The sequence below is a fragment of the Haliotis cracherodii genome, unplaced genomic scaffold (genome assembly GCF_022045235.1).
Source record: "Haliotis cracherodii isolate W230 unplaced genomic scaffold, xgHalCrac1.p SCAF_6, whole genome shotgun sequence".
Taxonomy (NCBI): domain Eukaryota; kingdom Metazoa; phylum Mollusca; class Gastropoda; order Lepetellida; family Haliotidae; genus Haliotis; species Haliotis cracherodii.
Window position 1 is genome coordinate 20292268 of NW_027266319.1, and position 14003 is coordinate 20306270.

Genomic DNA, 14003 nt, shown 5'->3' on the forward strand with positions numbered 1-14003 from the left:
AGTTGGACTCCCATGTGATGTTGTCTGTCACTGCCATCTTGCAAAGTTCTACCATCTCATCTTTCCTGACTTTCTACAATGTATCAAGCTTCCTGCACTAGCCCTGTCTAATTTCTGCAGGAATTAACACATCCTCTGTACTCCAGGGTATTATATCTCAATTATATTAAGATTAATAAACTGGATCCATTCACTTTTATATATTGTTTTTGAGCCTGATTCGCACAGAATTTCTCTCATGGGTGTAATTATACTGGAATTATTTCAAGGTCGCCTATTTTGAATTGGACACAAAAGAAGAGATGGTGGTGAATGGGTAAAGGTTATTATCATCCAAAACTGGATCCCACAGGAGATATTCCTTGGGTGAGATCAAGCGATATCTACATTGTCATTATATAACCCCACTACACAGTACAGACTCAGAGCCTATAGTCCTAATGGTTTTTCCTTGATGCTTCGTTCCAGGCAGGGTAACAACAAATGCCATCTTTTAATGTCTTTTGGCCTGACGCTGACAGGGATAGAAACACCGACCTTTCACTCTCTGGGCAAATGCTCTATCCACTGAACCATGAGGCGCTGCAAATAGAAGCTGCAACAAGGTCATCTTATACAAGGGCTATACATAGGTTATACATAACTAGTGAAAGTTGTTTTATGACCCAGTCAGCAATACTCTTGGTGTATTACAGGAACCTATAAATACATACATACCAGAGTCAGAATATCTGTTGCGTACCCCATGCTTGTCTCCCTGTGGAGATTCAGGGTCAGAATATCTCCGTAGTACCTCATTCTTGTCTCCCTGTGGGGGATTCAGGGTCAGAATATCTCCCTGGTACCTCATGCTTGTCTCCCTGTGGGGGATTCAGGGTCAGAATATCTCCCTGGTACCTCATGCTTGTCTCCCTGTGGGGATTCAGGGTCAGAATATCTCCCTGGTACCTCATGCTTGTCTCCCTGTGGGGATTCAGGGTCAGAATATCTCCCTGGTACCTCATGCTTGTCTCCCTGTGGGGATTCAGGGTCAGAATATCTCCCTGGTACCTCATGCTTGTCTCCCTGTGGGGATTCAGGGACAGAATATCTCCCTAGTACCTCATGCTTGTCTCCCCGTGGGGATTCAGGGTCAGAATATCTCCCTGGTACCTCATGCTTGTCTCCCTGTGGCGATTCAGGGTCAGAATATCTCCCTGGTACCTCATGCTTGTCTCCCTGTGGGGGATTCAAGGTCAGAATATCTCCCTGGTACCTCATGCTTGTCTCCCTACAACAATCCTCAGAACTGCATACATCTTTCCAAGGCTAAAGAGTTAAATGACTATAAAGTCCAGTTTCCACCCTTGCTGAACAAGAGGAGAGAAGTATTCATTTTTTTTTAAAAATATATTGTTGAGAATATTAGATTTTTATTGGACCTGTTTGAGTTGTTTGATGATTTAAACATCTCTAGATTTTCAGTAAGCTTTCGACTCCATAGAATGGGATTATATGCAGAAATGTTTGGTAAATCTAAATTATGGGGTCAAAATGTGTCAGTTTATTTCCATCATATAGGATAAACCTCCGAGTTGTGTTATTGACAATAATAAGGCAACACATTGGTTTCCTTTATACAGAGGTGCCAGACAAGGAGGCCCTTTAAGTCCATATATATTTATAATCTGTGCTGAAATGATAAAAAATAAAGTTAGAAATAATCTGGATATTCAGGGGGTCAAAATGTGGGATTAGGAAGTGAAAAGGATTTATTTTGCAGATGATGCAAATTTGACTGTTTAGCATTTGAGCTCTGTAATTAATGGAGTTGAAGTATGTAATAACTCACAAAAAATAACAGGCTTAAAGATAAATGTGAAAAAACAGTACTACAGCATTGAGAATCTCCCTAAGGAGTCAATGGAATTGAGGTAATACAAAATGGGGTGAAATGTTTGGGAATTCAACTTTTTAGAGATATTAGTACACTGGCAACTGAAAATCTTAGTTTAAAAAATATAGGAAAGATTCAAGATTTGGTCATCAAGGAATTTATCACTTTTTGGAACCTATTTAAAGGGGAAGGTTGTTCAAGAACAGTTTACCAAAGTAGTATGATGCAAGTGCCATCAAAATTATGTAAAAAATTGATTTCGAATTGTTAAATTTATCTGGAATTACGAAAAGGAAAAAGTGAACAAACAACAATGATAAATTCAAAGCAATGTTGTGGAGCTACGGCTTTAGAGTGAGTGAGTGAGTGAGTATGGTTTTACGCCGCTTTTAGCAATATTCCAGCAATATCACGGCGGCTACGGCTTTAGAGTTTACATGTATGAGTAAAGCACTTTGTTTAGCAAGGATACCAAAATTCTTTTCTTCCAGCAGCTGTTGGATGTAAAGTTGGAGGACTGCCATTTTCTTTTAGATGTAATTATGATGTTATTAAGTTAAATATTTCTTTACCATCCTTTTATAAATACATGTTGAATTGCTGGGTTTAAATTGCAGAAATAAAAAATGATATTTACAACCAAATAATATGGAACAATAATTTGGTGACAATAAATAAAATGTAAATTTATATTGAATGTTGGGTAGAATCTGGAATTGTTTGTTTGTTTTGTTGTTTAATGACACAATCAGCAATAATCCAGCTATATGACGACAGTCTGCAAATAATCAAGTCTGGACCAGACAATCCAGTGATTGACATCATGAGCATCGATCCACGCAAATGGGATACGATGACATGCATCATCCACGTCAGCGAGCCTGACCACCCAATCCAGTTAGTTGACTCTTATGACAAGCACAATAGCCACATTGCTGAAGACCTATTCTAACCTGGATCTTCACAGATCGAATCTGGAATTGCAATTGTTAGAGATTTGTTGGATGATAGTGGAAGGAGAAGAACTGCAACAGGCATATAATCTGACTATTACAAATAGATAATATTACAAGATCTGTTAAAAGATCAATAAAGTGCAGTATGTATGACTCTTATAGACAACAAATTATGTTTTTGTTTGATGCACCTCCAGAGCTACAGGGAAGATTATAAACGAACAAGTTTAAACAATTTTATTTAATTTTGATTGAAAAGAAAATCATTGTGCCTTATAAGTTTGTAGACTCATCACAAATGGGCAAGATATGTGCTTTTGTTTTGATCTTCCACTACCCTATAAGCTGAAGAAACTGCGGTTTAACAAAACACATAACATTTTTCCTTGTGAAAAGTGGCTTTTTAAGTTCAACTTAAGTGAAACACCAGATCTGTTTTGAAACAGAAGATGCTATGATCCATTACTTTTTAAGCTGCAGTAATGTTGATAAAATGATGAAAGATTATGAAACATTCCTTAATAAGTATACAAAACAACCTCTTTCAAATAATTCATTATTTGATGCTGTAATTGAATTTCTGAACCTTCATGTAAAATATTTTATAAAGAAGTTTCATTATGCAAATATTCAGGTTTTCAGTAGAAAATTATATATGGTTCAATCGATAATACTGATGCTGTATTTGAATTTCTGAACCTTCATGTAAAATATTTTATATAGAAGTTTCATTATGCAAATATTTCTGTAGAAAATTATATTACTGATTTGAAACAGTCACTGATAATATATAAATATGCAAAGAAACAATATTCCTACCTTGACAGGTTATTAACTGATCTGCACATTTTAAACAGTGTTAAATGTATAATTTGGAAGACCAATAGTCATTGTCCATGTGGACTATGGTTATGTAAATCATGATTTTGTAGCATGGGAATTAAAACAAATTTAATTTAAGAAAATTAAAAAATACTTAAATTGGACTACCATAGAAAAAGCAGTTGTTCTTCCCACTTCATTGGTGTCAACTTGAAGTATCCCAAACCAGTACCGAACAATGTATGACATTGATGTAATGTGACATGGCCATAGTGCTTAAAATACTTTCAAGAACAGGACATTGTGTCATTGTTGTAACATGTGACACAGAGTACTCGGCAGGACACCATGTTGTAACATTGTTCAACTTGTGACTGTGACAAGGCTTTGCTATACTCAGATTACATGTAAGGGCTGTTACCACTTCCACTACTATCAGAACGAAAACCCTCCTCACTCTTCCTGGTGTAAAGCTCAAGTGTTAGACAGCTGCCTGGCTTCCTATTGTAGAAGGAGGTGGGGAATTAACAGGACCATGACATTGTTAGTTGTAGAATAAAAAATGAGAAATAATTTTTTGCAACTGTCTTGCATGTTATTGTAAGGGTGTCACCAGTTGCATGGCAACATGTGAAGGACTGTTTGTTATTGAAAATGGAACACCCCAAATTATCAGCATATTCACAAAACCAGAATATGTAATTGATTTACTTTTGTATGACAGTCCAGTCCACATTATCAGTCAGGATAGTAAGAAGACCACAGTCATAGTGTATATAACTAAAGCAGTGTAAAGTTCTACTATTTAAATGGAAATCAAAATATCCAAAGCATTCTCCAAAAGCAGGGCACATTAAGCTGACATGCTGTGATATAACTGGAATACGGTTCAAAGCAACGTTAAACCCATCTCACGAACTCACTCCACCTGAAGCCATCATTTCAAAATGAAATCTGCAAAGCTGAAAACACCTGATGTTTATCTCCCTACTTTCACACCCGTCAGAGGTCACGGGACACGGTTAACTGTTTGCTGTGTTATGGAGGGGAAACATTGTGCTTTTGAATATGTATTTAGGGTACCAGGTTATTGGAAGTTTCTCTGATTTTTTCCACATTTTGCATTAAGATGCTAGTTTGTACCATGCTACATACATGTCACTCGAATGTCATAAGGATGGCTGCAGTTGGCTATAAAGAGTTGCGTCCCTTAGTCGCGCCAGACACCTATGATCATGGATTAAAACCAACTCACCCATTTGAATAAGCTGCTAAGGAGTGAGTATGGTTTAACACAGGTTTTAGCAATATCAGAAATAAACACATGGTACCCTTACCTTCACACTGTGGGCCCCAGTACCCTGGGCAGCACTGGACGGAGATCTCCGTGCGATAACACAGGTGGTGACAGCCTGCCAGCTGTACAATCTTGGACCCGCCGAGTGTCACGATGTACATGCAGTCGGCCATTCCCTTCCCAGTGGTCAGCTTAGTGGCATTGTACGGACACTCCACGTCCTTATTGCGGACACAAGCGGTGCACTGCGTGGTAAAATTGGATGTAAACGTTCGGTTGCAGAATCGTTCAGATGCCCCATCATGAATAATAGCACATATCACAGCAGCCTGTAGTATAACATACATAACTCCAATATTTGTTAACAATCCCATAATTGTGGAATAATGCAACATCCTATAGTTCTATTCCTTTTGCAAATCACAACCAAAGAGTTTGAGATGTAGATACAAGACCAAATGACTCGACGCAACCTCTGACAGTGGTATCTGAGAGAAATTCAGTAACACTATCCTGTAGTCTCTGAGTGTAAGCTGGTGAGCTTGTATGGACAGGAAGGAAGATTCAGGGACCATTCATTACGACATGGGGGACAATCATCTATGGGGTTAGTTTGTTGTTTTACGCCGCTCTCAGCAATATTTCAGATGTATCAAGGCAGTCTGTAAATAATCGAGTCTGGACCAGATAATCCAGCGATTGATATCATGAGCATTTGTGTAATTACGAATACATTGATGGTACTGGTGTGACTTTCATTAGACCATCATAGGAATGGTAATTGAAAAAAGGTGAGGTAAGGTAAAATGGGGTTTAACATCGCATTCAAGATTACTGCACTTATAGAGCGAGAAACATGCACGTGTGTGTGTGTGGGGGGGGGGTGTGTAAGTTTTAAAGGGAGGTAGCTCTGAGATATAAACATGCTCTGAATCATAACATGTAGGTCCAAACATTGTGGGTTTTTTCATGAAAATCAATAATTAAATATTTACTTAAGTAGCAATTATCAGTATTTGTTAACATTTCATTCATCTAAATAATCTACATTGTAGCTATGTATCAATGTCTGAAACCTATATTATATTTCACCAATGTCTTGCTAACTTTTTGAGAAGCATTTAGAAGTTAGAGTACTCAGTAAGGATCAAATATATGGATGAACACCTTATTTATCAGGAGCAATGTTTCTGATGTAAGGGGGGTGGGGTGTGGGGGGGGGGGGGGGGGGGGGGGGGTGTGGGGTGGGGGGGTTGTAAGTTTTAAAGGGAGGTAGCTCTGAGATATAAACATGCTCTGAATCATAACATGTAGGTCCAAACATTGTGGGTTTTTTCATGAAAATCAATAATTAAATATTTACCTAACTAGCAATTATCAGTATTTCTTAACATTTCATTCATCTAAATGTCTTGCTAACTTTTTGAGAAGCATTTAGAAGTTAGAGTACTCAGTAAGGATCAAATATATGGATGAACAGCTTATTTATCAGGAGCAATGTTTCTGATGTAGGTTGTAACACCGTCATCAAGCAAGTTAAAACGTCACTGCTAATTGAAATAAAGACTTTGCTTATTCATATAATTTATCCTTACTTAATACATTGCTATTTCAACCGTGAGGATCTGGGTTAGAAAAGATCTTCAGCAACCAATGCTTGTCATAAGAGGCGACTTTTATATAAGCAGGATCGGTCGTAGATCAAGCTCATGATTTCAATCACTGGATTGTCTGGTTCAGACTCCATCATTGACAGATCACCTTCATGGTACTGGGCGTAGCGTTAAACAACGATCAAACTAAAGCATTGCTATTTGGCTATAAACAGCTGCACTGTATCAATACTTCCATTAATCATGACACCCACAGGACAGATGTTAATAGAAATAATCTTGTATCTATTCAAGGCTTAGTCTCTCCAATGATAGCTTACAATTGCTGTTGTAACTTGTTAATATTTTCATGGCATAGAGGGGAACCTACTAGATCTATGGCCCTGTTTAGTGATTTTACCAGTGCTTCTTGCACTTCTTCTCACTGACAAGACGATGTGTTTGTTAGTTTGTTGTTTAACGCCGCACTCAGCAATGACCTTAAAGTTACATGAAACACCTCTCTCTCTCCAAGGTTGAAGAAAAGGGTCATGTTTCCTATGAAAACTAGTCATTTGGCTCAGTTTCTTTTCTTATTAATATAACTAAACACATAGTCATCAAGGCCTGGCAAATCTGTGTTTTAATATGTTTCACAGATTTATTATTTAATGTGACAAGATTCAGGCTGAAAATAACAATTCTATTAGAGGTTGATTTTACACCTTTTTCTATCTTAAATCATTTTCCATAAAAACAGCACTTTAGGTATACATTAGTTTTATGGAAACCCTTTGTGCAAGCTCATCTGTAAAACAAGACATCTTCCAACAGGTCAATTAAATTCTTTAACACAATTTTATGCATCAATCAATCAGTGATGTTGATAGAGACTTAGAACATTTTTTATGATTTAATAAACATTTCATAGGATATTTATCAATATGATCACACATTTTGGAAAATTCGTTTGGACATACATGTATATGATCTGAAACTGTGGTCAGTGCCTCAATTACATACCATGAAGCCAACAAAATTTCTCTGGACATGTTGGATTTCCTAAATAAAATTGAATGTCTCATCCTTTCACTAAACCAAAGACGTAGATCTATACGTCTTTGACTAAACCCTACATGTATTGAAAAGTATGTGGGATTAGGGAGCAGCCATTGATTGAATTTGGGTTTGAGATTGGCATATTGTTTTTCAATGTTTCAACGCTCAGTATTTTCGTACACAGGTGTTCAATTATTGTTACTTGAAAATAAATAAAATAATGAACTGCATCACTGTCTTCAAGAAAAAGGGCACGTTACATTTTTTCCCAACAATGCAAGGCATACATCATTTTTCAGTAAAACAGGGGCTAACAGTAACACCCAGCCACACACCAACCACCCATCCCCCGGTCTGTAAATAATTGAGTCTGGACCAAACAATCTGGATAGCAATTGATATCATGAACATCAATCCACACAATTGGGATACGATGAATTGCATCGTCCAAGTCAGCGAGTCTGACCACCCGATCCTGTTAGTCGCCTCTTACGACAAGCATAGTCGCCTCCGCTGGTTATCAAACATATCAGAGACCATATGCCGGTATATGGTCTCTAAACATGTGCTTCCTTTAATACTTAATCCACAGGACCATAAAACGAATAATAATAATAATAATAATAATAATGATAATAATAATAATAATAATAATAATGACGACGACGACGACGACAACAACAACAACAACAATAACATCAAACATAGTCGCAGAAGAGGCCGAAGGCTGTTTGTTTGCTATTGTTATCAGTTACATGGTCCTATGCTTAATCATGTTATTTTTCGGTACATGGTCTCTGATATGTATTAACAGGCAACATTAATAACAGTAACAGGCAAAAAGGTATAAATTGATATTGTAGTATGACCACGGGCGTGGTATAACCAAGGGCTATATCTCAGGTACACATGCTAGGTACATTTACTGCCCATGGTGATTCTTTGCTGAAACAAGTTGCACTGTGAAATTGTATTACCCGCCCTACGAAGTGATTCTAAAAGTATGGTTTCGTATACACCTGAGTATTAGACCGGATCCATTTAATCACAGATTGTCCAAATGTATATAAAATGGTGATGGTGATTTTAAGTGCTGCGATTGATAACTTTATACGAAACTACACGCCATGCTGTCTCTACGTGTTTTCCCGACTGCAGCAGACGGAACTTTGGCAATGGAAGACTCCAAGTCAAAAGGCAAAGAGGAAGAAAAGGAATTTATTTGTTCAAACTGCAACTTCAAGATGAAGTATAGCTACTACGGTGCCAAGCCCCCGTTTCTCAAATCGCTGATGTGCGTGTCTTGCCGTTTTCTTAAGCATTTTTTGCTAGTTTGAATATTTTATGCATGTACACAGTTTTCGTGCACCTCTTTATTACCGAGGCCGCGAGAGAATACGTACGTTATTTTTTGGTGCCTAAGGTCTGTCAACAATTCAGTGTCTTCAGTAAAGCAACACATGACGTTCATGGGTTGATTGATGCACACGCACAACCCCACTTTGTTTAAACTGTAGTTATTTGGCAATGTTGACCCCATTCGTGTTTTATACAGACTGTTAACTGTTCTATGCATATTTCAGCTGTGCTAAAACATTTAAACAGATTGCTTTTAAATAAAATGTTGATGTATTGATAACATGACTTTAATTCCATAACTTATTACATCACTAAAATACCTGATGCCTCAAACATACCTGTAATATCTTGATAAGTATTATATTACCCGACGTACCCTAGAACTATGTACTGTGAGAGTAACGCGTATGAATACCTGACGTGCCTGTGAAGATAGTCCGCACGTGTGGACCGGCCATGTGGCTGGCGAAATAAAAGTCTCTCCCCAACCCCTCTGGTTTTGTCTCTAGTCTGAGGGCTAGGTTATAACGATGACGATTTTGCTAAAGTCACTCAAGATTTATGGTGTTGATCAATCTAGCATGTAGTTTTACAGTTTGCCTGGTGCTGTTCTACAAGCTGCTTGGTGCCCATGTCTAGACAGGGCACGGAGGTTGTGACTGTTACTTTGTGTGCTTCTGTGCGGTTAAAGGAACTCTATAGTACTTGAGCATGGGTCAGGGTTTAGATGGACTCAATTCCTACCTCAAAGACTCAAGTACCCGACAAATGGATAAAGATCACATCTAGTACATGTTGCAGACATGGAAGATAAATGGTACATTAAAGATGCATTGCGACCGAGTTGATGCTTAGAAAAAGTAAGAAAATATTGATTGTTAGAATGTTGAGTCCGGGTTTTTTACGATTTTTTAATTTTTTTTACCCATCTTGGGCTTACGGGTGGCCCAGTCGTCTAAGGCACCGCAATTCACTGTGCAGATGGTTTGGCATTTTCGTTTGTTTTACATCAAGATATCAAAAGGAATTGTGTGAAATGGTGTTGAGTGTACACCTAGTGTGTTATAAGCACGCTACAGTATGGCTACTCCTGGCTATGCTAGACCTCTGTGGTTAAGTAGGTGGTGCATCTGCCCGGAGCTGAAGGTCAGTAGTTCGACATTATAAAGATGGTATTTGTTGTTGCCCTGCCTGGTGCTTGGCATTAAGGGTGCATCTGCCCGGAGCTGAAGGTCAGTAGTTCGACATTATAAAGATGGTATTTGTTGTTGCCCTGCGTGGTGCTTGGCATTAAGGATGCATCTGCCCGGAGCTGAAGGTCAGTAGTTCGACATTAAAAGATGGTGTTTGTTGTTGCCCTGCGTGGTGCTTGGCATTAAGGGTGCATCTGCCCGGAGCTGAAGGTCAGTAGTTCGACATTAAAAGATGGTGTTTATTGTTGCCCTGCGTGGTGCTTGGCATTAAGGGGATTTGGTCATCTTGGTCGACTTAGGAGTCAGTATTCTGTTTCTGAATGTGGTATCCGTGTTAAACTGTGACATGGTATCTCAAGGGGCTAGCACTATAAAACCGGAATTAGTCCAGGCGAGTACAAGGACCTGCGTGTGCACACCCACACCACATCACGCTGCACACATGCATGCACATCACTATGTAAGTGCAATAATCTTGAACGTAATATTAAACCACATTTCACCTCAACTGCCTCTTCTTATTTGCAATGGTGAAGTAATCAGGGCTTTTCTTATCGGAATTTGTGAAATAATAAAGGCTCTTTGTATTGGAATTGGTGAAGGAATCAGGGCTATTATTTGAATTTGTGTAGTAATTGGGTATCTGCTTATTTGAATTGGTGAAGTAATCAGGGCTTTATTTTGAACGGGTTAGGTAATCAGGGATTTATTTTGAATTGGTGAAGTATTCAGGGATTTATTTTGAATTGGTGAAGTATTCAGGGATCTGCTTATTTGAATTGGTAAAGTAATCAGGGCTTTTTTTTTCATTGTTTTTAATTGGTGAAGTATTCAGGGATCTGCTTATTTGAATTGGTGAAGTATCCAGGGCTCTTATTGGAATTGGTGAAGGAATCAGAGCTATAATTAGAATTGTGAAGTAATCAGGGCTCTTATTTTGAATTGGTGAAGTAACTGGGGATCTGCTTATTTGAATTGATGAAGTAATCAGGTGTCTGCTTTTTTGAATTAGTAAAGTATTTGGGAATCATCAATGAAATCTTTGGACAATTCCTGGGTGGTAGCAAGTAGGTAAATTTTCATGATTTTCACCTCTGATTTATTTAGAGAATTCGCAAAAAAAATGCAAAATGGATTAGTATGTGGCATGTTATAGTCAGTTAAACTAAATTCATACAATTTTCATGTAAAATCGACCAAAGCCCAAACTATCAGAAAGTGTATTGTGACATTTGATTTCAAAATTGCAATACATGTACATTGTATATGCCCATGGGCGGATTCAGAAGTTTTTATCTGGGCATAGTGGGACAGTCGTGTAGCCTAGTGGTTGAAGTGTACGCTCGTGACGCCAACCCGGGTTTGATTGCCTATATGGGTGCAATGTGCGAAGCCCATTTGTGGTGTCCCCGCTGTGATGTTGATGGAATATTGCTAAAAGCAGCATAAAACCATATTCACTCACTCATTCATTTAGGCATAGGGTTTAGCAATCAGTTAAGATGAACTCATAGCAATTGATGTTTTTTCATAATGTAATGTTTACTCTGTTTTGCAATTATCCAGCCTTATAACTACTTGAGGTATCTTTAACTCTGCTTCTTTCAAGGAACAAAGTGTTAAATCTGATTTCATAATACTATTTCAACAATCTTAAATTAACTAGTCATTTCAAAACGCAAATGGCTTTTAGCAATCACCTCTTGTCAGCCTTGCAATGGGCACCATGAGAAACTGGCACAAAAACAACACAAATCTAAGTTCTGATATCACTGTATAAACTGTATGTATCGATCCTTGGAGCAGGTGTGTCGTCACACTCCAACGAAGGTGCTCGTAATGTTTTTAAAATTTTCATGGATGATTATCAGTTCTCCCTTTTTCTTGGGCTGGTGGGGTAGCCTAGTGGTTAAAGCATTCGGTTGTCACGCCTAAGGCCCGGGTTCGATTCCCCACATGGATACAATGAGTGAAGCCCATTCCAGTTGTCCCCTGCTGTGATATTGCTGGAATAGTGATAAAAACGGCATAAAACCATACTCACTCACTCACTCACTCACTCACTCACTCACTCACTCTCTTTTTGTGTTTGAAAAACAGCTTGTTGGAGGAGGCATATGTGATGAAGGATCCGTTCAGTACCGAGGGAAGCCTCATCACCCTGGGAGCTCACTGTTCACTGTGTAACAAGCCAGTCTGCATCGCTGCTGTAAGTGAAGGGGGGTACTCAGGTGTTTCAGGGGCATGTTTGTCTTACAATGCAACTAAATGGATCACATGGTCAGGTTCAGTGAGTCTTTGAATTTTTGTCATCATATGTTTCTTGAACATGTTGAAAAGGTCCTTGTGCCTGAGACTCTCTCAAGCTATGAATATTAAGTACATTTTACTCCCGCAACATACTATGTTTCAGTTAATCAGAATAAAATTCAGAGTTTTCAGGGTTTATTTTATGATTAATCACCTGTTTACTCTCTTTCAAAGTCAAGGTCATTATCTGGATGCTTCACTTGTTAACATAGTTACATTATGATTATCATTTACTGCTTGGGGCTAAAAAAAATAAATATCAGCCTTGGATCTGGTGTACTACAATCCCTGCCATGGGTACAATGAGTGAAGGCCCCTTTCTTGGTGTCCCCTGCCTTGATGTCCCCTGCCTTGATGTGGCTGGAATATTGCTTCAAGCCTCATTAACTTTAACTTACTAATATCTGAAGCCTGTACCACTTTGGGCTCTCCCTCCTCCCTCCCTCCCTCCCTCCCTCTTTCCCTCTCTCCCTCTCTCCCTGTGTCCCAGAATATGAATGAGTCAGTGTCCTATATTTTGACCTAATCAGTGTCCTGGAATATGACCCAGTCTTAGTTGACTTTTTTCCAGGCTTATTATACCTTGAATTTTGATGAATTTTGACAGTTTATTTTTGTATAAAGATTGATGGTATCATGTAATGAGTTACTCTCTAGTTATTTTTAGTTATTGATCTTTTTTTTTTGATTGTTCATGCTTGAAAGAATAGATTCCTTTTAAAGGAGTTAATATCATTTGGGGGTCCTATTCTTCCTCATACATATTTGTATGGAAATCAACCCAAGCAATGTGAACAACAAAAATGATTGAAAAGCAGATGTGCTACATTGTCCTGAATCTCTTTTCACAGGATTGCAGTTTATTCTTCACCAAGAGGTTCTGTTTGGGGTGTGTGGCGGATCATCTCGATGAGTTTCCCAAGGAAATAAAACTGGTAGGAAGCCATGTTTTCATGTCAAATGTTATCTCCCTTACGATCCTTGATCTCTCAGCAGCAGAAGTTTCTTTAAAGAACAAATGGAAAGGCACAAGAAATTATTTGGAATGTAATTTTTGTCAGTTTTGTGTAGGGCAGGCTAGCGGTCAAATGTTCACTCAGTGGTCAGATGACATGGGTTCAATTCCAACGTGTGTACCGCCTCTGAATTCCATTATTGGTGTCTACCAGTGATTTTCTGAAATGAAAAGCTGAAACAAAATGAATGACCACAAGTTAATAAAAGTTTGAAAACTCTGAGATGAGATTCTATGTATCATCCAATATCATTCTTCCATCGTCTTCAGCTTGTGTCCTACATGTAAAAGTGTTTATTACATGCCCATGAAGCGATCACAGCTGTATTGCATATTGTGTAATACCAAAACGCGTGTTTATGTACTCTCAGAACACGTTTCACGAACAAATATTAAAAGCTCTCAACATCCCTTGGCTTATTCAACAACATTGAGAGTGGAGATGATAGATCACTGAGAGGAGCTTATGCACACATGATAACCCCAGCTGACGTCACATGGCATTGTTTCGCCGATGGATCTTG

General features: G+C 38.4%; 1 protein-coding gene across 1 annotated transcript in view; it reads left to right on the forward strand.

Moving 5' to 3' along the window:
- Window positions 1–8777: 8777 nt before the first annotated feature.
- The window catches only part of LOC139446122 (cysteine-rich DPF motif domain-containing protein 1-like), a 49421-nt gene continuing 44195 nt past the window's right edge, over window positions 8778–14003 (forward strand). The window contains exons 1-3 of the mRNA XM_071227404.1: window positions 8778–8896; window positions 12255–12363; window positions 13316–13399. Of these exons, the coding sequence (XP_071083505.1) occupies window positions 8778–8896; window positions 12255–12363; window positions 13316–13399 (312 nt within the window). The remainder of the gene's footprint in view (window positions 8897–12254; window positions 12364–13315; window positions 13400–14003) is intronic.